This window comes from Saccopteryx leptura, chromosome 4, assembly GCF_036850995.1.
Source record: "Saccopteryx leptura isolate mSacLep1 chromosome 4, mSacLep1_pri_phased_curated, whole genome shotgun sequence".
NCBI classification, from domain to species: domain Eukaryota; kingdom Metazoa; phylum Chordata; class Mammalia; order Chiroptera; family Emballonuridae; genus Saccopteryx; species Saccopteryx leptura.
In genome coordinates, this window is record NC_089506.1 from 166,565,381 (window position 1) to 166,592,162 (window position 26,782).

General features: G+C 35.7%; 1 protein-coding gene across 5 annotated transcripts in view; it reads left to right on the forward strand.

Annotated features, from left to right (window-relative positions):
• FER (FER tyrosine kinase) overlaps positions 1-26,782 on the forward strand; it is a 460,210-nt gene that overhangs the window by 310,301 nt on the left and 123,127 nt on the right. For all 5 annotated transcript variants that reach the window (XM_066381979.1, XM_066381978.1, XM_066381980.1 and 2 more), the window contains 3 exons: positions 4,679-4,735; positions 9,717-9,832; positions 12,757-12,851. In XM_066381979.1, coding sequence (XP_066238076.1) covers positions 4,679-4,735; positions 9,717-9,832; positions 12,757-12,851 — 268 coding nt within the window. The remainder of the gene's footprint in view (positions 1-4,678; positions 4,736-9,716; positions 9,833-12,756; positions 12,852-26,782) is intronic.

Below are 26,782 nucleotides of genomic sequence, written 5' to 3' on the forward strand. Positions count from 1 at the left end.
TATTTTGAAGTATTTGTGATTGAAGAAAAGACATTTGGTATAATGTTTTCTCTGTGAATTGACATTTTTATCACTATGTGACTTTCCTCTTTATGTATGTGTAATTTTCTTTGCCCTATAGTCTACTTTGCCTGACATTACTATAAGTATTCCAGCTTTCTTATGATTTATTTTGCATTTTATGTTCATTTACATTCTTTTACATTTTATGAATGAGTTCCTTTAGACAGCAAATAGTTGTTTTTGAAATTGTTTCTTACAATCTTTTAAATGGTGTATTTAGACAATTTATATTTAAATAATTGCTGATATGTTTGATTTAGGACTATCATTTTATTTTGTTTGATCTTTGTTTTTTTTTCTCTTTCTTCTGTCATACCTTGTTTTTGTTTATTTGAAAACTTTTTACTATCAAATTATTTCTCTTGTAGTTTTTATTATACAACTTTGTACTTTTTGTGTGATCTGAGAATTCCAAAAACATATTTCAACTTTTCTTTTTTTAATTAAAAAAAGATTATTGATTGATTTTTAGAGAAAGGAAGGGTGGGGAGTGAGAAATATCAACTCATAGTTGTTTCACTTTAGTTGTTCATTGATTGCTTGTTGTATGTGCCTTGACCAGGAAAGCTGAGGGCTTCGAACAGATGGCCTCAGCATTCAAAGTCGATGCTTTATCCACTGCACCACCACTTAGGCTAGGCATAACTTCTCATGGTTTACAAACAATCCATATTGTGACATTTCAAGTATAATGCAGAAACATTATCACTGTAGGGATCTGCATGTATTTCTTTCTTTACTGTACTTCTGTATTACATGTCCAATTGAAAAACCCATGAGAAAATGTTATAATTTTTCTTTCTACCTGTTGCACATTTTAAAGAACTCAATAGAAGAAATGTCTATTATACTTATTGATGTATTTACCATTTTTGTTATTATTTTATTCCTGATACCCCAAGTTTCTTTCTGGCTAGAGAACTTCCTTCAGCAACTTTTAGAAGAGTCTACTGGCAGCTATTTTCTTAGTTTTTCTCTATCTGAGAGTATTTTTATTTTATCTTCATTCCTAAAATATATTTTTCTGAATATAGAAAACTGGATTTGGCAGGTTTTTCTTTTAATACATTGAAAATGTTGTTTTGCTTGTTCTTGGCCTCTTGGTTTCTGATAATAAATGTCTAGTCATTCTGATTGTTGTTCCCCTGTAAATAATGGGTCATTTCCTCTAGTTGCTTTTAAGATTTTTTTTGTCTTCGGTTTAAAGAGGTTTTGGTCAGTGTTGCTGCACCTATTTTCAGCACTGTCGTCCTTCTCCTTTCCTTCTGTGACTTCGATGTGCGTTACTTTTCTTGGAAGTGTCTCACAGATACTTGGAACTTTTCATTCTTTTTCCTCCTTTCTCTCTCTTTCTCTCTCTCTCTGTGTGTGTGTGTAGCTTACATTAGATAATTTCTATTGAACACTGAAGTTTCATGTAATTTTATGTAAAAAAAAAAAGTTTTTTTGCCATTTTAAACCATTCTTAGATCATGGTCCATATAAAGAGAGGTAGTGAGCCATGTTGGCCTAGGCTGAGCTTGCCAGGCCCTGATTCAGTGATGGATATAATTAGAAGGTAGATTTTAGTTCCTTGCATTTTCAGGTTGCCTTTTTTTCTTTTTTTTTTACCACCATGTGGTATCTTTGAGGTCCTTATGAAGAGTCTAGAGTATTTAATCAGGGACTGTTCTCCTGGGCGGGGCCTACACTCTTACTTTTTTATAACCTGTTGGCTGCTGCTTTCATGGTCAGCATAGTTAAGGTAGCCTCTAAAGACTGGAACTGGCTTCTTTTCTTTACCTAAACGTAGCCTTTTAGTTCAGCACTATTTTAGAGCTCTGCTGTCCTCTCAAACTGACGTTTGTTTCTATTTTTACTTTTCATCAAACTTTTTCAGTGGTTTGCAGTGGGAGAATTGGTCTGATCTATACCTATTTACCATGTTTAAAGTGAAAGGGCTCTGAACAAGTATGGTTTGCAATTTATTTTTATTTATATATTGATTGAATTTTAGAGAGAAAGGAAGTGAGAGAGAGACACACAGAGAAACATCAACTTATTGTTCTACCCATTCATGCCATCACTGGTTGCCTCCTGTATGTACCCTGACTGGAGATCAAACTTGCAACCTCACCATGTTGGGACAGTGCTCCAACCAGGAGCTACCCAGCCAGAGCCTACAGATTTGCAATTTTGAAAGAATAACTCTCCTGCCTGCCCTAAACTACATACTTTGAGGAATTGCTTTTGATAAAATGTAGAGGAGAAATTAACCCCCAAAGTGCTTCTCAAATGGAAAGTAGCAGTTTTTATACTTGCATCTTCTTTTAAAATTTTTATTTATTTTTTAAAGATTTTTATTTATTGATTGTAGAGGGAGAGAGAAGGGGAGGAGGAGCAGGAGGCATTTACTCATAGTAGCTGCTTCTCTTATGTGCCTTGACTGGGCAAGCCCAGGGTTCCAAACCGGCGACCTCAGCATTCTAGTCAATGTTTTATCCACTGTGCCACCACAGGTCAGGCTATATTTGCTTGTTTTTTAAAAATCAACTTTATGGATATATAGTTTACATACAATAAAATGCACAAGTTTTAAAGTATAGTTACAAAATATCAAGAAGTTGAACATTTCTATAACCCCAAACTTCCTTCCTTCCCCTTTGCACTGGGTCTTCCTCAACCTTTGCTTCAGCTAAACACTGTACTGACTTATGGTATTATAGATAATATGTAAATTTTCTAGAAATTTATATAAATGGACTCATTATGTATGTATGAATGTATATAGAGTATATCTGGCCTTATTAGGTTCATAAATTGTTTTGCAAATGCTCTGCTGCTATACATATCCCTAGTAAATTTATTGCTGAATAATAATTAATTGTCTGATTATACCAAAATTTGTTATCAATTCTTCTTCTGCTGGACCTTGGGATTGTTTCTCATTTTTGGCTATTATAAATAGAGCTGTCTCAAACATTTTTGATGTCTTTCTGTAGATATGTTTTCATTTCTCTTGGGTTTATACCTAGGAGTGGAATTTCTGAATTATATAGTAGATGCATATTTAACCTTTCGAGGAACTACCAATAGCTCACACCATTTTGCATACTCACTAACAGAGTATGAGGACTCCAGTTTTCCACATCTTTGCAATCTTGTGGTATTGTTCATCTTTTTTATCTTAGTATTCTAATAGGTATGGAATAGCATCTAATTGTGGTTTGCTTTTGTATATCCCTAAAGACTCAGTGATGTTAAACATCTTTGATGTGCTTATTATCTATTTGCACATCTTTTCTTGAAATTTTTTACCCAATTTCTTAAAGCTGGAGTGTTGTCATCTTGTATTTGAGTTATGAATTCTCTGTATGTTCTACTTCAAATTAATGATGCCCTTGAAGAACATGTTTCTAATTTTGAATTCTAATTGTTTATTTCTTTTAGAGTTGGTGCTTCTGGTGTCTTTCTGAGATTTTACTTACTCACTTGGTGTGGAGATATTCTCCTATGTTTGTTTTCCAGGACTTATATAGCTCTAACTTTGTATTTAGAGTGAAAGGCTATGCATGTAAGCTGTCATTTCTTAAATTAGCATTATCCCTTTTGTTGATTTAACAGAGGGTGGTGTTTGAGTGTCATTTGATGTTTCTGAAGATAAAGTACTTCAGATGGCTCTCCAGGACATTTTAAACCATAGTTTGGGTGGCATTTTAACTTCAAGATGTTTACTTGTTACAACTCATTCTATAGATTATAATCACATTTTGCTATGTATAAGGGAGGAATACTACATTTTAACATTAATTAAAAACATCCTGAATAAAATGTCACTCCAGCATTTTCTTTTCCTTCTATCTCTTTCCTGCACTTCCCTGTTTTTTCTTCTTCTTTTTTTCCTTTTTCTTCCTCTCTCCTCCCTTTCTTCATTTCCCTTCCTTAAAAAAAAATTATGTTATGCCTTTATAACATGTGGTTTAATAGCTGAGATTTTTAGATGATAAACTGTTCCCTAAGTAATAGTTAGTTCTTGAGATCAGATAATGGGATGCTCTTTTATAATGGCATGTTTGCATCACTGGTCTTATGTACCCTAGTTTTGTTTCTTTCTTAAACGATAGGAAATTACTTAGGAAAGATATGGGGTCACATGCAGTGTCATAAACCACTATAACTCATGACCAGTTTTTATGTAGAAAAATTAGCTCTTTATAATGTGGTTTGGATAGAAAAAGAATTCTCTTTGATCAAGGGAGAATTGGGAATATTACATTGTAAAATGAAATTTTTTCATGTACTTTTGATACAGCTCTTTTGAAATGACAAATAATAACATAATCTAAACTTTATGGGGAGAGAAAGGTGCATGCTATATTCTAGTCATAGGAACACCATCATTTTGAAGGCTAAGATTTCTGATAGAAATTTGCTGTGATGTCAATTTTAAAATCCTATTGTGTGGAAACATTCCTTAAATCTGTTTTATAGGCCCTTGAGGTTACAACTTCTTAGTGCACTGTAGATTGAATGGTTTGAATGAAATATCACCTTAAGTCTATTTCCCACTGCCTCAAGTGTATCTTATAGGAAATGTACTCTTGGGCTAAAAATCTGTTATTTTCCTTTGTCATAGGATAAGAAATGGGTTCTCAATCATGAAGATGTCACATTGGGAGAATTACTAGGCAAGGTATGTAATCAACTGAGCTAAATAACCAAAGTCTTTGTGCTGATTGTGAATTCTGTAGATTCTTCATTTTCATCAGAGCCTTCTTATATCCAGCACACAACAGGGTACCTTCCCACATTGACCTATAAGAACACAATACCACGTCTGCTGTAAATACTGGGATGTTCATTGAGATAAGTATGTGAAAATCTTTGAAAGGTTTAAGGATGATTTTTGACTTTTAAAAAAAGTATTGTGTGTTTTCCTCTGGATTTAAAGTCATAATGATTTTATTACAGTGTAGTGAAGCCAGAACTAGTGAGCTGAGATTTGAAAACAGAAAATGAAAACAAGAAAACTGAGATAATAAAAGTTTAAACTCCTAAAAGTCTTGTTCTATTTGTTTCTGATTACATATAATAGTCCGGAAAAATGTAAAATACTGCTCTTTGGGATTTCAAGATTGTGTATAGAACCACAGTATGCAACAACAATGGACACGTTAGTTCACCTAAAAATTGTATGAACAAGACATATTTCAGTATAAATATTTATTTTGTAGCTAGTTTTATTAGTAGTTAGAGAGAACAGATATATATGATGAAATTCTTCTTTATCCAAGCTAGTTGGAAGTTTCTTCCAATTCATAGGTCATAAGAAAGTATATTTCATCTAACAATAATGGCAGACATTTGATAATCAAATGAACTATTTGCAGATTTATTAATTGTTTATAATTGAATTCCCATGGGTAAATATCAACTTCTTCATCAGTTACTTAAGAGTGATGTTTTCATTTGAAATTCAGAATTTAGTTTTATAATGCAATTTGAAAAATAGTGTAAAATCTGGATATTTTGGGTAAACTATCTCTCATACATTTCTGAGTTATCAGTACTAGACTTAAAGCTCAGCATTCTAAGTAAAAAATGATCATTTATTACTTTTTATTTCAAATGTAAATTTGAATTAAGATATATTTCCATATCTTTTAACTATGATAAATTTTAAGAAAGTAAATCCCTGTTGAAGTGATCTACTTTGCAGGATTCTTATTAGTATTTTAAAATACCTTTTTTAAAATAGAAATCTGAAATTGCAATTGGATATCAGTTTCCATCGATTTCCTTTCTATTAATTTAGGTGAGTTAGTAGCAGTGACTGGGCCAAATATTATTACAAAGAAATTAAATAAATTTCCATGAAAATATAATTAAATAATTTACTGAAATATAATGTGTTGAGAACGACAGATACTTTTAGTACTCAGGTAAAAATATTTTGAGTTAAACAAATATTTTAATTTTTATGTTTAGTTTAAAAATGTGAAATATGGTATATCAGGAGGAATTTTAGCATCTATTTTCTTAGTAAAGGTATTTCAAAGGATAATTATTTTCTTAATGACACGGCAGAAGCATGATGTCAATTTCAAAAATAATTTTTTTTAATAAAATACTGCAGCTTTAAAGATAACTGTGTCTTAATTTCACAGATTTTTTTAGTAGAAAGTGATTTCTTATTTAATATTTTCACTGCTTATTCTGAATAAATACAGTATACTGCTTGAGAATACATGACTAAAAGAGAATTAACCATAGTTTCTACACTACAGACATTGGAATTTAGTAGTAATATAAGATTGAAACAGGAATTCTAACTTTTTCTTCTATTGAGTATGATACTCCTAGTAGACAATACTTGATATATAGTTAGTATTCAATAACTATTTTATTCAGTCCTCAAATATTTGTTGGGGATTGCCTGCCAAATGATAGGTACTCTGATAGGTACTAGTGATAAATCAGTGAACAAAGCACAGAGACATTCTTGCCTGTATGGACCTTTTTATTCTATCTCGCAGGGGAAGGCTGAAAGAACAGTAAACATAATAAATAACAGATTTTATAATGTTAAAAGCTACTGAGTCCTGTGAAAAATATAGGGAGTTTAGGAGTGCTATTTGTAGAAGCTGCAGTTTTTTATAAGAAAATCCAGGTGCCCTGGCTGGTTGGCCCAGTGGTAGAGAGTCAGCCTGGCGTGCAGGAGTCCCGGGTTTGATTCCCGGCCAGAGCACACAGGAGAAGCACCCATCTGCTTCTCCACCCCTCCCCCTCTCCTTCCTCTCTGTCTCTCTCTTCCCCTCCCGCAGCCAAGGCTCCATTGGAGCAAAGTTTGCCCGGGCACTGAGGATGGCTCCATGGCTTCTGCCTCAGGCGCTAGAGTGGCTCTGGTTGCAACAGAGCGATGCCCCAGATGGGCAGAGCATCGCCCCCTGGTGGGCATGCCGGGTGGATCCCAGTCGGGCGCATGCGGGAGTCTGTCTGACTGCCTCCCCATTTCCAGCTTTGGGAAATTTTTTTTTAATTAATTAATTTAAAAAAATTAAATTAAATTAAAAAAAAAATCCAGGTAAGCCCTATGGACATAGAAAGGGTCCTAGAAAGAGGGAGTAGTAACCAGTGCAAATTTATTCTTTTTTAATTTTATTTTTTTCTTGGTAAATTTTGTTTTAAATTTTATTAAGGTGACACTCATTAACATAATTGAACAGGTTTCAGGTGTTCAGTTTTACAGCATTTCTCTGTACCTTGTATTGTGTCTCACATTCTCAAGTCAAGTCTTCATCCATCACCATTTCTTACCCCGAAACCCTCCTTACCCCCCTCCCCCACACACCCCTGCAATCTCTATACTGTTGTCTGTGTCCATGAGTGGTTTTTCTTTAGTTTGTTTGCTTTTGGCCCTTTTTTAGAGCAAGGGGGATCATTTGGCTACAACTGAGTAAGCAAGGAGGATCGTGACAAGACAGGAAGCCAGTAGTTGTTGATGATATTGGTCATGTAGTACCTTGTAGGCATGTTGGGAATTATCTAGTGACAAACATGATTTGGGAGGGAGGGAGAGATGAGAATTAGTGGAGTGATATCACGGAGTGGGTAAGAGGGAATTTAGTTTACAGTGGAAGACTGACTTCAATAAAAACACAATAGCTCCTTTTATCAGCAAAGAAGATTGGCATGTGGGTAAATGTGGGGCCAAGAGTCTGGAAATTCTTTTTAGATTGTTTCAGTTTTCTCAGTGATGTAGGAAGCCAGATTATCAGCTAAGAATGAGGATGGGAGCAAGAGGAGGGGATTTAAGAAGGCAGTAAAAGGGGAAAACAGTTAATTAGAAGAATGAGAGTATGAATGATTATAATGTAGTTGTAATATGATTATTGGGCAGCATTAAGAAGGTTTGTGTTCATTAATTTAAGGTGAAACCAGTTAACAGTTTGTGGATTTTCTTCAGACATATTTAGCTGCATTGGTGCAGAGTAGACAGGATGTTGCATTTAGTTTGGGTTGTGGATTTGACAAGAGAGTGCTACAGATTAAGAGGAACAAAAATAATGAAAGTTTATCGTAAGTAGTTGTAATTATTGACCATGGAATTTAAGCAAGATAAGAAAGGAAGAAAGGATATTAAGGGGGTGATGGACAATGAAAAGTAATAGGCTCTAAATATTTTGAGGTTCTTACCCCAAAAAGGATTTTTGTAGTTGAGATACTAGAGAAAGTAAACTGGAAAAATAAAAGCCAGCCAGAAACAAGATGAATGAAATAGATATTATAGAGGAGTTGCATCATTGACAACGGCAAAATTTAAGGTATGACCCAAGAAAATAATTTGGAACAGATCATGGAAAAAGAAAGAGATGATTTTCAGGTGTGTATTGAGATTACCTAGATTAAGACAGGAATAGCACCAGGTATAGTAACCAGGAACTCCATTTGTGAATAAATGAATGAAAATATTCTCAAATTCAATAGCTGGTAGCCATAGTAATGGGCTTTTGGTTAGTTAGCATATAATCAAACGATAAAGCTCAAAACAGGTAGTTTTCCCTAGGAATCCAGGAAGAAGAGTGGTTTGAAAACATTAACAAGGAGCTGGTAGAATACTTGATTTTATCTTGAGGGCAGTGGGAGCAGGATTGGATGGGAGAGCCATCACTTAAGTACAGCAGGCAAAAGGAAGCTTAGTGACCATTTGAGTGTTTTCAAGTGAGAACTAAGTTTCTTTTGGAACAAGAAGGTGAAGGGAATAACCAAAAAACATATTGAAGATAAAATTTTTATAATGATGAACCTCAGATGTCGGAAGGCACAGTGGAAGTTGGGGGTAGAAGAGGAACAGTTGAATATAGAGGGTTGGTGAGAAGTCTTCAGAAGCTAGTGAAGATTAAAGAGCAGAGGTCCCCAAACTACGGCCCGCGAGCCGCATGCAGCCCCCTGAGGCCATTTATCCGGCCCCCGCCACACTTCCGGAAGGGGCACCTCTTTCATTGGTGGTCAGTGAGAGGAGCATAGTCCCCATTGAAATACTGGTCAGTTTGTTCATTTAAATTTACTTGTTCTTTATTTTAAATATTGTATTTGTTCCCGTTTTGGTTTTTTACTTTAAAATAAGATATGTGCAGTGTGCATAGGGATTTGTTCATAGTTTTTTTTATAATCCGGCCCTTCAATGGTCTGAGTGACAGTGAACTGGCCCTCTGTGTAAAAAGTTTGGGTACCCCTGTTAAAGAGGGAGGAGATGAGGATTGACCTAGGACTAAGATCTTTTTATGAGGAATAATATAAAAACAGACAAGGAACATAATATTTAGCCTTATACATAGTCTTAAGGTCAGTAGCAGAAATAAAGCTATACCTGTTAAATGATAGGGAGTGATGCGTGGCCTAGGCTTCCTCCTGCCTTTTTTGGATGCCGAAGAGCTGTTCTGGGAAGCCTAGTCTTTTGCTCAGTATTTGAAGATCCCCCCCTTGAGCACAATTGATACAGTTGAAGTCCTTACAGAGTTTGGAGGAATTAGTAAGAGCAACATTCCCAATCTTTATTCCACTTCAAACTCTGAATAATGCTAACAGAGCATCATTACATGAATTTTAATGTATTTTGGCAGATTTATGTAGCTGTCTTATACCTCAAATGATAAATGTATTTGTATTTTCAGGGAAATTTTGGTGAAGTATTTAAGGGCATATTAAAGGATAAAACTGCTGTTGCTGTTAAAACATGTAAAGAAGATCTTCCTCAGGAACTGAAAATAAAATTCTTACAAGAAGCAAAGTGAGTTCTTTAAAGTAATGTAAAATGTATGTTTAGAATATAAGTGATTCACTAAAATGGAAGTTTAAAGATACCATAAAATATGATCTGCTGAGGTAGAAAAAGCACTTTGAGAGGTCTTAAAGGTAAGCACTGACAATGTAGAAACAAAGTTTCTGTTTCATGTGCTAAAAAAAGTGGGAGTTCAAGTCCTTAAAAATTATTGCATTTTTTTGCTTTTATCACACATGCTTGTTTTTATATATATATGCAAAGTTATGATTTTCCTTAAATAAATATACTACTGTAATCTATATATAAAATAAATGATTTATATAATTATTTAGATATATAATTTCATCTCTCTTACCTTACTTAGATATGATCACTTGATTCTTTTTCCCCATCTGTTAGTTTTCCTTTCTAAGAACCTCAAATGTCTTCTTTAATTTAGTGTCTGGCATTGTTCCAATATTTGCATATTGTTTCTTTTCTAATTGATCTTCTAGAATGATTGTGTTCTTTTTCCTGTTATTAGCTAAAATTTAATGTTCCAAATGGCCAACCCCGTATTTCAGATAGTTAAAACTCTGTTAATGTTAACATCTAGTTTATACAAAAGAACACAAAACAAGTTGAAAGGTACTTTGGCAGAGTCAGGATAGACATTGTTTGGGAGATGGGTAGATGGATGAATGGGAGAGAAGGAGAATATGTGCAATTGTAGATTGTTGGTGTAAAGAGAGGGAGGAAAAGAGGTGTGGGGGGTATGTGTGTCTCCATCATGGCCTAGAGTAAAGTGTCATGGAGAAGAGGACGTGGCAGTGAGAGAACTAAGTACCACGGCATGGAGCATTGTGGTGTACATTTCTCCATTTATCTAAAAATGAATACTGCCTGACCAGGAGGTGGCGCAGTGGATAGAGCATCGAACTGGGACGTGGAGGACCTAGGTTCGAGATCCCAAGGTCGCCAGCTTGAGCACAGGCTCATCTGGTCTGAGTAAGGCTCACCAGCTTGAGCCCAAGGTCACTGGCTTGAGCAAGGGGTCACTGGTCTGCTGTAGCCCCCGGTCAAGGCACATGTGAGAAAGCAATCAATAAACTACTAAGGTGCTGCAAAGAGAAATTGATGCTTCTTGTCTGTCTCCCTTCCTGTCTGTCTGTCCCTATATCCCCCCCCATCTCTGTCATAAATAAATAAATAAATAGGTAAGTAAATAAATAAATAAGTACTGATAGCAATGGAGTAAACTAATGTGATCCGTTTATTGGGTATTATCTACAGACTAAAGTTGAAAATCTGTTTCAAGTATATTATTGGCAATTCAGAAAAATATACTCTGATAAATTTAAAGGCATGCTATCACAATAGAAATTTATCAGTTTATTATTTTACAGATATTCATAGATATTTTTATGGTACAACTTATATTAAGCATTTTCTAATATTTACTTTTTTGCTTTCTAATTTGTGATTTTTTTTTACAAAATAGAGTTTACTTTCCTCTTCTAAAGTGAGATTCTTTTATTTTAAAAATGAAATTTATATTGATTCAAAACTCTTAAGTGTCCTTTAATAGATGATAGAGCTATGTATATAGATATTAAATATTGGAGTTCAGGCTGGTTGTTTTGTGAAATTTCTTTACTAAGCAGTTTCTAACCTCAGAAATGACATTTGGGATTAAAGTCAAACGTTAGAAAAAGTCCTTTTTAATTCCTTGGAGAAGTTGCACACTCCAAGTTATTGTCAGAGTATTTCTATTATCTCTAGAATTCTTTCTAGTTTATCTTTTCAGTCACAAATCATTCTGTATTTTCAATATAAAACATTTTTCTTAGCATCACCTCTGTTAGTTGTACATGTACAAAATGTATTTAAACTTATCTTTTTCTTAGTTACTTTTTTATTCTCTTAGGAAAGAAAACTGCAATTTTCAGATATAAGTGAACTTATGACTATGTCAATAGGATAATATGGAATACAATTTGATAATAGAACTCATCAGGCTAGACAGGCCTCTGAGGGGATCTAATCTACTTTTAACTCAAACTCAGAGTTCTGTAGGTGAGCTATATATTTTATAGCCCTCTGAAATTTCACTTTATCCAAACTAAGACATCTCTGCTTCAACTTAAGTCCATACTGAAACTCATTTACTCAGTTATTATTTAACCTTCTGCTAGCTTCCTGAAAACATTAGTTTTTACTACTTTGAAATTATGATCATCAAGAAAACACTTATAAAATCTAATGAAGTGATTACCCTATAGTATTTATCAACATGAAGCAGATTCTTATTTTTATAGTTTTTAAATCAAATGTATACATAAGGCAAAATGAAACAAACAGATGCTACCCTACCTGCTTACAGTTTTGAGTTCACTAATACTTTATAGCTATGCTATTGTGGTGGTGGCTAACCACTAATATTTTGAAGGGAGTTCTACATGTTTTGGACTAAGTTATTCCTATTTAGCATGGTTGTTAGTGATTCAAAGTGGATAATGATTTTTAAGTGGATGTTTAATTGAATTAAAGCAAATTCACTTATTTTTACCTATATTTTGCCAACATTTATCAAAATTTGCATATATCTCATTTATCATAAGTTGGGTTCAAACTAAAGTTTTAAAAATTGAGTTATATGGATTAAAGTGTATCCTAGCCTGACCTGTGGTGGTGCAATGGATCAAGCGTCGACCTGGAATGCAGAGGTCGCCAGATCGATACCTTGGGCTTGTCAGTCAAGGTACATACGAGAAGCAACTAAGAGTTGATGCTTCCTGCTCCACCCCTTCCCATTCTCTCTCTCTCTCTCCTGCTTCTAAAAGAGTCAATAAATAAAATCTTTTTTAAGTGTATTCTACATCTGTACAGTATTTATTACCATAAATTAATGCTTTATTATTTAATCATTCATACACTTTTTTTTCATGCAGAATTCTCAAGCAATACGATCATCCCAATATTGTCAAACTTATAGGAGTTTGCACACAAAGACAGCCTATTTACATCATTATGGAACTGATTCCAGGTAATATCATTTCAGAGGTTTTTCTCGACATTTTAATGTCATGTTTTAGTACTTTTATATGTTCAGTCTCTGATTTCTCCTTGCAGAGTTTCCAAGGATTTTGTTTAACAGTTTCCTGCTGACAGTTTATATGCATATTCAATATTTTTATAGTCTATAACACTTGGCTATTTTTTAGGAAATGTCAACCACCTGTTTTTGAAAGAGAAAATAAATTATTACAGTGCAGTTACACATAGAATTGAGTTATATACAATGTTTATATGAAAAAGGCTATTTAGAAAAATAGTCTACTTTGATTTTATAACACTGCTATAATACTATCTTATATGTAGTTCATTATATATCATTTTCCAAGTTTATTACTACACATATTCTTGTTTGGTTGTATGTAATAATATAATAGTTCTTTTGGTTACTTATAAACTATAAATTAATTTTATGTGTGGACTAAGATAAAGGTAATCTGTCTTGGAATTGTGTTTGTATATCTTGTGACTTTCAGCACTGCCAGTATTTTTGGGTAACAGCTTTTGTTAACAAAGAAGGAAAACATCAAACTGATATAGTACATTTTAAATTTATTTAAATTGTATGTCTTTCTATTGTGGAAAATTTAAACACAGGTATAATTTGATTTTTATAAGATTTACCCATATGTAATAACTGCAAAGAATTTGCTTTGTTGCCTTTAATGACTATTTTAAAAGAAGAAACTTAAAGGAATATTAAAAATATTTTAACGTGTTCTTTATATATGTATACTTTATTGTCCTGACATATGTATACACCTTCAAAACCATCACCACAAAGTAACGAATACATCAGTCACCCCAAATTTTTCTCAAGCCTCCTTTTAATCTCTTCTCTTGCCATTCTGTACCCCTCTCAGTCAACTGCTGATTTACTTTCTGAAACTATATATTAGTTAGTATTTCTTACAATTTTATATAAATGGAACCATACAGTCTGGTACTCCTTTTTTGTGATTCATCTACGTTAACGTGTATTAATAATTCATTCCTTTTTTTTTTTTTTAGTAGAGTTATATAACATGAATATACCACAGTTTATCCATGCACCTGTTGATATATTTGGGGATTGTTTTCTCTTTTGGGCTACTACAATGAAGGTGATATACATCCATATACAAGTCTTTGAATGGACATATGCTTTCATTTCTCTAGGGAAAATACCTAAAAGTAGTATGAATGGATCATATTGAATGGGTGTGGTTAAAACATAACTTTGAAATCTCTAATACTAGACCATTTATATATCACATTCTATTTCATAAAAATTGGACCAAATACTATGTTAAAAAATAATGGACCCATAGTTTTCACATTTTCAAGATAAGCCTTGATAACAAATTGTTCTCATTCTCAGCTGTTTTTTTGTCAGTACAGTCCTATGTGCACTTTTCCTTTCTCATCAATGAACACATCAGAATTTGTAAAGCTAAATCATTTAAAAAGTATCAAGTTCCTGGCCCTGGCCAGTTGGCTCAGTGGTAGAGCGTTGGCCTGATGTGCAGGAGTCCTGGTTCAATTCCCAGCCAGGACACACAGGAGAAACGCTCATCTGCTTCTCCACCCCTCCCCCTCTCCTTCCTCTCTGTCTCTCTCTTCCCCTCCCGCATCCAGGGCTCCATTGGAGCAAAGTTGGCCCGGGCGCTGAGGATGGCTCTGTGGCCTCTGCCTCAGGTGCTAGAATGGCTCTGATTGCAGCAGAGCGACGCCCCAAGATGGGCAGAGCATCGCCCCCTTGGTGGGCATGCCAGGTGGATCCTGGTCGGGTGCATGCGGGAGTCTGTCTGACTGCTTCCCCGTTTCCAGCTTCAGGGGAAAAAAAAAAGTATCAGGTTCCTTGTAAAAAATATTTCCACTACAAGGTGAAAATTAGATCAGTATATAGTTATGAAAAACACAGAAAGGATTTAACCCAGGTAGACAAGGCTGGTTTTAACATTTAAAAATCTGTTAATACAATCCATCACATCAACAGGCTAAAAAAGAAAAATTGCAAGATTACATCAATTGATGGAGTAAAAATATTTGACAAACTAACAGCATTTCATGAAAAAATATCCTCAGTAAGTTAGGAATGGGGGGAATTTCTCAACTTAATTAAAAATATAGATATATAAAACCCCAGAGCTAACATCATACTTGATGAGAAACTCAAAGCTTTCCCAGTAAGTTCAGGAACAAGGATGGATGCCTCTTTCACTATTCTGTTTGTCTGTTTCAGCATTATACTGGAAATCTTAGCTAATACAGTAAGTTGAGGAAACAGAAGGTATACTGACTAAGAAGGAAGAAATAAAACTGCCTTGTTCCTGGAAGACAGTTTGGCCGTTGCTTACAAAATTAAACATACTCTTATTAAATGTGCTCTAACATAAAATTCATTAATCACAGTCTTTAGTATTTACCCAAAGGAGTTGAAAATCACGTCCACACAAAAACCTGCGCGTGGATATTTAAAGCACTTTCATTCACAGTACTAATAGTTGGAACCAACCTTCTACAAGGTTAGAGGATAAACAGTCTGTGGTACATTCAAACAGTGGAATATTGTTCATTGCTTAAAGGAAAATAAGCCATGAAAAGTCATAGAAAAAACTTAAATGCATGTTAGTAAGTGAGTGAAGCCAAACTGAAAAGACTTTCTAGTATATAATTCCAACTGCATGGCATTCTGGAAAAGGGGAACTGTAGAGATATTTAAAAGTTTAGTGGTTGCTAGGGATTAAGGAGGGTGGGAGGGATGACTAGGCAGAGCCCAGGGGCTTTTTAGGAGAGTAAAACTGCCATGTATATCACAGTAGATAAATGTCATTTTACCTGTGTCCCAACCCATAGGATGCACAACACTAAAACTGAACCCTAATGTAAACTAAGACTTCGGGTGTTAGCGATGTGTCAGTGCAGGTTCATCAGTTGTAACAACGTGCATTTAAGCTTTTTCTATGACTTTTCATGGTTATTTTCCTTTAAGCAATGAACAATATTCCACTGTTTGAATGTACCACAGACTGTTTATCCTCTAACCTTGTAGAAGGTTGGTTCCAAGTATTAGTACTGTAAATGAAAGTGCTTTAAATATCCACACGCAGGTTTTTGTGTGGACGTGATTTTCAACTCCTTTGGGTAAATTCTGGTAGAGGATGTTGATAATGGGTATGCTCTGCTCTGTGAGGCAAGGGTTACAGTATATGGGAAATCTCTGTACCTTCTTAATTTTTTTGTGAACCAAAACAGGACTCAAATAAAACCCCTTGTTTTTTTAAAAAACAATAAAAATGAAATACACTTGGTTGAAAAAGTGTAAAAATATCTGTCTCCTCATTTCTCCATTCACTTAACTCTTCCCTCCCTCTCATTTCAACATTTAGTGACATAGCTGCATGGTTAATGAATGGCTGTAGAGGGTACTGATGGAGATCTAGAACCCTAGTAAGTGTTGATGATGTGGAAAAACCAGAAACCTCATACACTGCTGGTGGAATATGAAATGATACTTTAGAAAAAGGCTTCACATTTATCAAAATGTTACACATAAATTTTTTATATAAAATTAAGAGTTCTGATCCTAGGTGTTTACCCAAGAGAATTAAAAATCTATGTCCACAGAAAAACTGTATTCAGTTATAACTAGCAGCATTATTTATAATAGCCCCAAATGAAAACAACCCATTTGTCTATTACCTGATGAATGGGTAGACAATGTAGTATATTGATATAATACATACTATTAAGTAACAAAGTGAATGAGCTAACACTGGCTACTGACTACAGTACAGATGAACCTCAAAAACCTTTTGCCAATTAAGGCAAGTCTAGTACAGAAAACATGTTGTATGATTCTGTTTCTATGAAATGTCCAGAAAAGGCATCTATAGATAAAGTGGATTTGTATTTTCCTGAAGCTAGGGGTTTAGATGGGATTTGAATATAAAAGCATGAGGGATCTTTTGGGAGTAATGATAGCATTCTCAACTGGATTAAAATAGTGGTTGCATACCTCTGTAAATTTATAAAAAGTTATCAAATTGTGCAATAAGAAGGATAAATTTTAGCCTGACCAGGCAGTAGTACAGTGGATAGAGCATCAGACTTGATGCAGAGGACCCAGGTTTAAAACCCCAAGGTCATAGGCTTGAGCATGGGCTTATATGGCTTGAACATGGGCTCACCAGCTTGAGCGTGGGGTCGCTGGCTTGAGCGTGGGATCACAGACATGACCCTATGATCACTACCTTGAGCCCAAGGTTGCTGGTATGACCAAGGGGTCACTTATTCAACTGTAGCTCCCCTAGTCAAGGCACATATGAGAAAGCCATCACTGAACAATGAAGGAGCTGCAATGAAGAATTGATGCTTCTCATCTCTCTCCTTTCCTGTCTATTCTTATCTGTCCCTCTCTCTGACTCTCTGTCTCTGTCAGAAAAAGGATAAATTTTATGTATTTAAACTGAACTTTAATATAGGCATTAAGAAAAAGAATGTTCTGGAGATTTATAAGATAGCAGTGGAGTAGGCAGACACACAGACTCCCAGCTCACACCACCAAACTGGGTTACAAATTAATTTAGGAATAATCATCGTATAAAACAAACTTTGGACTAAAAGACCAGGTCTCAAAAACCAAGGAGCAAAGAAAAATTCACACCAATCCTGGTAGGGAGTGTGGGGGTGCAGTGGGGGCTCCCCTGCTTCCAGGAGCAAGGGGAGGCTGAGGCTGAGAGTCCAGAAGGACTCTCATTACAATGATAGAGACCCTGAGAGATGGGAGCCCTCAGTTTCAGAACTGGAGACGCAGCCTAGAAATCCAGGGACTGGAGGAGACAGATGGAAAGCATTGAGAGGGGGAAAGAGAAAAGTTCTTTGTGTGGGAAGCAGTGTGGGTGCCTTAAAGGGACAAAGCAGAAAATATCACTCACAGCCACTTGCCTGGAGAACTGGGGGCGAGGAAGGCTGAGAGGACTGGCTTGTCTTCCGCAAGGAAAGTGGGGAAAGCAAGATAGACAGTGATGTGCAGAGGAATTCCGGGGATGACCTGAGAAGCTGACTCATTCAGTACAGAGGTGGCCATAGCTGGGGGAGGCACTGATCCCTCCACACAGCACAAGCCTAAAGTGGTTCTGGGTGACCCACCTCCAGAAAGCTCTCCAGCTTCAATCAGCATGAAAGACACAGCCAAAGGCAGGAAGTGGGGTGGAGGGACAGTAACACAGGTCTCCAGGGAGATCTGAGATACACCTCCCCCATGAGCAGAGAACATGCCCCGCCCCCAGAGAGCAGCTGGCAGAACTTGCCTTCAGATTTTCATAAGTCACACCCACCGCATTCCTGGATGCAGTTTCAAATAAGCCCTCTGCTGAGATCAGTAAACAAGCCTACCACTGAGTAAAATAAACTGAAAACAAACAAATCAAGACTTCAAAGCAGCTCTACTGGGTAAGGAGACCACAACTGCAACAATCCTGCAAGCCACACTGAGAAACAATGGGAAGACAGAGAAACTTAAGTCATATGAATCAACAAGACAAATTCTCAGAAAAAGATCTGGATAAAACAGAATTAATCAAATTACCATATGCTGAGTATAAAATAATGATTGTTAGGATGCTTAAGGACCTCAAAGCTACAATGGATGGACTTAATGAACACCTTATTAAAGAAATTGTAAGCATCAAAAAGGACACACAAATCATAAAGAAGAACCAGACAGGAATGACAAACACAATATTAGAAATGAAGAATACACTAGAAGGAATTAAAAGAAGGCTGGATGAAGCAGAGGTTCAAATCAGTGACTTAGAGGACAAGATAAGCAAAAGCACAGAGAAGCAGAACAGCAAAATAAAAGAGGATCAAAAAGTTGAGGAAACTCTAATAGAACTCTGACAACATGAAGAGAAACAATATCCAAATAATAGGGGTTTCTGAAGAAGAAGAGAAAGACCAAAAAATAGAGAACCTAAGTGAAGAAACTATAGCTGAAAACTTTCCTAAATTGATGCAGGAAAAAGTCACAGAGGTTCAAGAAGCAGAGAGAACCCTATTAAAAAAGAACCCGGCCCTGGCCGGTTGGCTCAGCGGTAGAGCGTCGGCCTAGCGTGCGGAGGACCCGGGTTCGATTTCCGGCCAGGGCACACAGGAGAAGCGCCCATTTGCTTCTCCACCCCTCCGCCGCGCTTTCCTCTCTGTCTCTCTCTTCCCCTCCCGCAGCCAAGGCTCCATTGGAGCAAAGATGGCCCGGGCTCTGGGGATGGCTCTGTGGCCTCTGCCTCAGGCGCTAGAGTGGCTCTGGTCGCAATATGGCGATGCCCAGGATGGGCAGAGCATCGCCCCCTGGTGGGCAGAGCGTAGCCCCTGGTGGGCGTGCCGGGTGGATCCCAGTCGGGCGCATGCGGGAGTCTGTCTGACTGTCTCTCCCCGTTTCCAGCTTCAGAAAAATGAAAAAAAAAAAAAAAAAAAGAACCCAAAAAGACCCACACCAAGACACATCATAATCAAAATACCAAAGCTAAGAGATAAAGAAAGAATACTAAAAGCTGTAACAGAGAAACAGTCAATCACCTACAAAAGAACCACCATAAGGATGACATCTGACTTTTCAACAGAAACACTTGAGGCCAGATTGGAATGGCAAGAAATTTTCAAAATAATGCAGAACAAGAAACTACAACAAAGACTTCTTTATCCAGCAAGGCTATCATTTAAAATTGAAGGAGAAATAAAAAGCTTCCAATTCCCCCTTAAAAAACTCAAGGGATTTATTACAACCAAACTAATGCTACAAGAAATGTTAAGGGGCCTGCTAGATCGATAACAAAGCGGGGGGGGGGGGGGAATCTAGTAAAAGAGGAATGTAGATTTAAATAAAAACATGGCAATAAAAAACTACATATCAATAATAACCTTAAATGTAAGTGGATTAAATACTTTAATTAAAGACATAGGGTAGCTGAATGGAAAAGAAAACAGGACACATACATATGCTGTCTAGAAGAGACCCACCTCAAAACAAAAGATACACCTAGACTGAAAGTAAAAGAATGGAATAAATATTTCATGCAAATGGAAATGAAATAAAGCTGAGTGGCAATACTTACATCTGACAAAATAGACTTTAAAACAAAGACTATAGTAAGACATAAAGAAGGTCACTACATAATAATAAAGGGATCCATCCAATAGGAAGATATAACCATTACAAATATCTACACACCTAATATAGGAGCACCTAAATATATAAAGTAGACTTTGATGCAGGGATATTCAACCTTTTCATACCTACCACCCACTTTTGTATCTGTTAGTAGAAAAATTTTCTAACCGCCCACTGGTTCCACAGTAATGGTGATTTATAAAGTAAGGAAGTAACTTTACTTTATAAAATTTATAAAGCAGAGTTACAGCAAGTTAAAGCATATAATAATAATTACTTACCAAGTACTTTATGTCAGATTTTTGCTAAGTTTGGCAGAATAAATCTTTATAAAACAACTTACTATAGTTAAATCTATCATTTTATTTATACTTTGTTTGCTTCGCTATCGCCCACCATGAAAGCTGGAACGCCCACTAGTGGTCGGTAGGGACTAGGTTGACTACCACTGCTTTGATTGATATAAAGGGCGAGATCAACAGCAATAGTATAATAGTAGGGGATTTCAATATCCCACTAACCTTACTGGATAGATCCTCAAGAAAGAAAACAAAGAAACAGCAGACTTAAAGGACACACTAGATCAACTAGATTTAATAGATGTCTTTAGAACCTTTCACCCCAAAGCAGCAGAATATACATTCTTTTCAAGTGCGCATGGTACATTCTCTAGAATAGACCACATATTAGGGCATAAAATGAGTCTCAACAAATTTAAGAAGATTGAAATCATATCAAGCATCTTCTCTGACAAAAATGGCATGAAACTAGAAATCGACTACAATAGAAAAACTGAAAAACACTCAAGTACTGGGAAACTAAATAACGAATAGGTCAACAATGAGATCAAAGAAGAAATAAAAAATTTCCATGAAACAAATGAAAATGAACACACAACAACTCAAAATTTGTGGGACACAGCAAAACAGTCCTGAGATGGAAGTTCATAGCATACAGACATACCTTAAGAAGCTAGAAAAAAAACAAATAAACAACTTGACCCTACAACTAAAAGAACTAGGAAAAGAACAACAGGTAAAGCCTAGAGGAAGTAGAAGGAAGGAAATAATAAAGATCAGAGTGTAAATAAATGACATAGAGACTAAATAAACAGTACAGAGGATCAATGAACCCAAGAGCTTGTTCTTTTAAAAGGTAAACAAGATCGATGAACCTTTAACCAGGCTCACCAAGAAAAAAGAGAAGACTCAAAATCAGAAGTGAGAGTAGAGAAGTAACAAGACACAGCAGAAATACAAAGGATCGTAAGAAAATACTATGAAGAACTGTATGTCAAAAAATTAGACAATCTAGATGAAATGGACAAATTCCTTGAAAAATATAATCTTTCAATAATCAATCTGGAAGAATCAGAAAACCTAAGTAGATCAATTACAACAAATGAGATTGAAACAGTTATCAAAAAAACTCCCAACAAACAAAAGGCCTGGGCCAGATGTGCACAGGTGAATTCTAGCAAACATTCTAAGAAGAACTAACTCCTATGCTTCTCAAGCTATTTCAAAAAATTTAAGAGGAGGGGAATCTTCTGAGCTCCTTTTATGAGGCGAGCATAATTCTGATTCCATAACCAGGCAAAGACAACACAAAGAAAGAAAAGTATAGGCCAATATCCTTGATGAATTTAGATGCTAAAATTCTCAAAAAATATATTAGCAAACTGGATCCAGTAATACATGAAAAAAATCAAAGATCATGATCAAGTGGGATTTACTCTGGAGAGGCAAGGCTGGTACAATATTTGCAAATCAATCAATGTGATTCATCACATAAAAGGAAGGAGAAAAACCACATGATAATATCAATAGATGCAGGAAAAGCATTTGATAAAATCCATGACCCATTTATGATCAAAACTCTCAGCAAAGTGGGAATACAGGGAACATACTTCAACATGATAAAGGCCATCTATGACAGACCCTCAGCCAACATCATACTCAATGGGCAAAAGTTAACAGCAATCCCCTTAAGATCAGGAACAAGACATGGGTGTCCCCTTTCACCACTCTTATTCAACATAGTTCTGGAAGTCCTAGCTACAGCAATCAGACAAGAAGAAGAAATAAAAAGCATCCAAATTGGAAAAGAAGTAAAACTATCATTATTTGCTGATGATATGATACTGTACATAGAAAACCCTAAAGTCAAAGTCAAAAAACTACTAGACCTGATAAATGAATTCAGCAAGGTGGCAGGATATAAAATTAATACTCAGAAATCAGAGGCATTTTTATACACCAACAATGATCTCTCTGAAAGAGAAATTAAGAAAACAATTTCCTTCATGATTGCAAGAAAAAAAATAAAGTATAGTAACTAGGAGTAAATTTAACCAAGGAGATTAAACACCTGTACTCGGAAAATCATCACCAAGCCATTGTACTCAAAACAGCTTGATACTGGTATAAGAACAGGCATATAGATCAATGGAACAGAACAGAGAACCCAGAAATAAACCCACACCTTTATGGACAACTGATATTTGACAAGGGTGGTAATGGCATACAATGGAGTAAAGACAGTCTCTTTAACAAATGGTGTTAGGAAAATTGGACAGCTACCTGCAAAAATATAAAACTAGACCACCAACTTAACACCATTCACAAAAAATAAACTCAAAATGGATAAAAGACTTAAATGTAAGTCGTGAAACCATAAGCATCCTAGAGGAAAACATAGGCAATAAGCTCTGTGACATCTCTCGCAGCAATATATTTGCTGATTTATCTCCACTGGCAAGGGAAATAAAAGACAGGATGAACAAATGGGACTATATCAAACTAAACAGCTTTTGCACAGCTAAAGACAATATGAACAAAATAAAAAGGTCAACCACACAATGGGAGAACATATTTGACAATACGTCTGATAAGGGGTTAATAACCAAAATTTATAAAAAACTTGTAAAACTCAACACCAGGAAGAAAAACAATCCAATCAAAAAATGGGCAAAAAAATGCATAGACACTTTTCCAAGAGGACAAAGAAATAGCCAATAGGCAGATGAAAAGATGCTCAACATCACTAAACATTAGAGAAATACAAATAAATCCACAATGAGATACCACTTCACATCTGTCAGAATGGCACTCGTTAACAAAACAACACATAATAAGTGCTAGCGAGGATGTGGAGAAAAGGGAACCCTCCTGCACTGCTGGTGGGAATGCAGACTGTTGCAGGCACTGTGGAAAACGGTATGGAGATTCCTCAAAAAATTAAAAATCAAACTGCCTTTTGACCCAACTATCCCACTTTTAGGAATATATCCCAAGAACACCACATCAATGATTCAAAAGGAGAAATGCACCCCCATGTTTATGGCCACATTGTTTCTGGAAACAGCCTAAGTGTCCGTCAGTGGACGAGTGGATTAAAAAGCTGTGGTACATATACACAATGGAATAACTATGGGGCCATGAAAAATAAGGAAATATTACACTTTGTGACAACATGGATGGACCTGGAAACTATTATGTTAAGTGAAATAAGCCAGGCAGAGAAAAATAAATCTATATGACCTCACTCATTTGAGGAATCCAATGAATATGAACTGAGGAATGGAATAGAGACAGAGGCGGGATCAAAGGATCCAGAGGAAAAGCAAACAGAGGGAAAGGGGATGATAGGATGATAGGATGGGATGAGAGCAGAAAAGCAAATCCTGGAGGGAAGGAGGGGGACAAGGTGATTGTACTGGGGAACACTCAGGAGGGGAGGATGTATTCGGGAGGACAGGAGAATCTATGTAAACACAATAAATTAAAATAAAATTTAAAAAGAAGAAAGAATGCCCAAGGTCCATTCAGTCTTGGCTGAAATCTTGGCACAGCCATTGTAAGTTGTGTGATGATGCTCAATTTACTTAATTCTTCTGTGCCTTAGTTTTCTAACCTGTAAAGTAAGAATACTTGAGTTTTTGTAAGGACTAATGTACTGTGATTGTATGTAAGTATACATTATATATACATAGATATATAGATAGATACCTCTTAGAGTGCTTGATACAAAAGTACTTTAAGCATTCTCATAATTATCATTTTTATTTTATAATTGGCTTAAGAAAAGAAAGTAACATTAAAATGCTATAATTCAGCAAGAACTTTAAGTCAAATTCTAAACCTGCTCCTGTCCCTAACTTTAACCCTACCCCTAATTTTTCTAGCCCAGATTTACCTGAGAACAAATTGGAAAGTATAAAATTCAGTTAGTCTTTAGTTCTTCCCATTCCACCCCCATTTGTGACTGTTTTGTTTGTGTGTTTTGAAATTTGATATTTAGCCTTCATGGGTCTTTCTTTCCTTATGTGAAGAACTAAGGTGGCTCGATGAAATAGCCTCTGAATTTTAGCTTTAACCTATAATTTTAGTTTTTAGGAAAATATTTTTTAAATTTGAAACCTCTCATAACAAATTCTTAGACTACTCTAAAATAGTATTTTTCTGTCCTTTCCCAGTGTAACAGAAGGCATGATGGGGAAATAACCAGCTATTTTTCATTCTTATAAAAGTAGTGTAATAATATACAATATTTTAGCTACATAAAAATTTAAAGTTGTCAAAGCATTCTAATGAACATTATGTGATTTGTTCTACCAGGCAGTGTTTTTATCCCCATTTATAAATAAGCTAAATGAAGTTTATAGAGTTTAACGTGCCTTGTCAACATCAGTTAAATAGCAAAGGGAAAATCATGCTCTATTTTCTATTATATCACTCAGTTTATAAATGGGTCAAAATATATAATCCTTTTATGAATTGAAAATACAAATGAAAATTTGAACCAAAGTCAATGCAAGATACCCTATGGGCAAATACATGGATCCTTGTTCCGTGATTTTTCAGCCTGGTGCACAGATAAGTAAATAGCTGTTGCAGTAAACAGCAAAATTTTTGTTAGAGTTACTTTTTTTTTCTACGGGGATCAACCTGTGGAGGGAAGATTTAGAAAACTAGTAGGTTAAAAGCAAAATTTAATAACTGCTTAGTGTCTAATATACAAGCCATTTCAAAAATGTTTTATGCAAAGATTTAATGTGCTCCTGTTCATGTCAGATAACTGAGCCCTTTGGAATTATAAATCCAAAATGTATTTTAACTACAGTAATGTTTAAAGAGATAAGAATTTAAGAATTCATGTTGAGAGGGAATACTCCCAAGATGACCCTGTCTTCATTTGAGTCATCTCTTGAATTACAAATACCTTATTTATTTACTTGTTTGCTATGGGTTGCTGGGTAAGTAAAACCAAATGAAAGGCAATTCTAAATGGCACTAGGAAATACTAAAAAACAAAACTCTAATATGCTAAAAGATGATCCCCGTTTTGTTTTGCAAACAAGTTGTGTATTACTTAGAAATTTAAATAAAGGAAATCTTGAGTTTTTTGTTTAAGTGACAAGCATGACTTAAAGGAATATTTATGGTCCAGACATCAGTCATTTGTTTTCATATATGTGGTTAAAATCGGGCTACTATAAGATCCCTGATGAATAGGAGACTAAGCAATTTAGCCTCTATGTTCAGTGTCTCTGCAGATCCTGGTAGAGGTTTAATTTTAGCAAGACTTAAAAAGTGTCAGTCTTCACTGTTTCTTGTAACTGCCTCCTTCTTTGTGACCTGGATGTTCTCTTTGCATTCAGAACTTCCTGGAACTAGTTGAATGTTTTATTATCTGGTACATTTCTCAGCTCATGCAGAGGCATGCCCCTGGGCAATCCTCAAATTTATGTTTATTTTAAAATGACTCTTGGCTTTGGAATTTTTAGAATTATTGAAGAATTTTTACCAGGTTTTAGATAACATCAAAATGTATCTCATCTCTATAACATACTTTAAAAGGAATTGAGCCCTGTCCAGGTAGCTCTGTGGTTAGAGCATAGTCCCATACGCCAAGGTTGTGGCTTCACTCCTGGGTCAGAGCACATACAAGAATCAACCAATGAATGCATAAATAAGTAGAATAACAAATTGTTTTTTTCTCTCTCTCTCTCAAATCAATAAATTTTAAGAAAAGAATTGAGTTCATATTGTTTATATTGTCTAGATATTTTAGTTTAGAAATCTGGACATGATTAAGAATGTTCTCATAAATATCTTTAAACTTTCAGAATACATCTTTCTATTGTCAGAATTCCTTTTTTAATTATTTATTTTTATTTGTAATTTCTATAGGTAATTTCACTAAATTTTGTTGATATATTAAGTTCTTTTTAAAAATAAACATTTGTCGGCCCTGGCCGGTTGGCTCAGCGGTAGAGCATTGGCCTGGCGTGCGGGGGACCCGGGTTTGATTCCCAGCCAGGGCACATAGGAGAAGCGCCCATTTGCTTCTCCACCCCCACCCCCTCCTTCCTCTCTGTCTCTCTCTTCCCCTCCCGCAGCCAAGGCTCCATTGGAGCAAGGATGGCCCGGGCGCTGGGGATGGCTCCTTGGCCTCTGCCCCAGGCGCTAGAGTGGCTCTGGTTGCGGCAGAGCGATGCCCCGGAGGGGCAGAGCATCGCCCCCTTGTGGGCAGAGCGCCGCCCCTGGTGGGCGTTTCGGGTGGATCCCGGTCGGGCACATGCGGGAGTCTGTCTGACTGTCTCTCCCCATTTCCAGCTTCAGAAAAATATAAAAATAAATAAATAAATAAATAAATAAATAAATAAAAATAAATAAAAATAAACATTTGTCCTTTCATTTCATTATTAAATTTTATTTTTTTTTTGTGATTTTAACAATAATTTT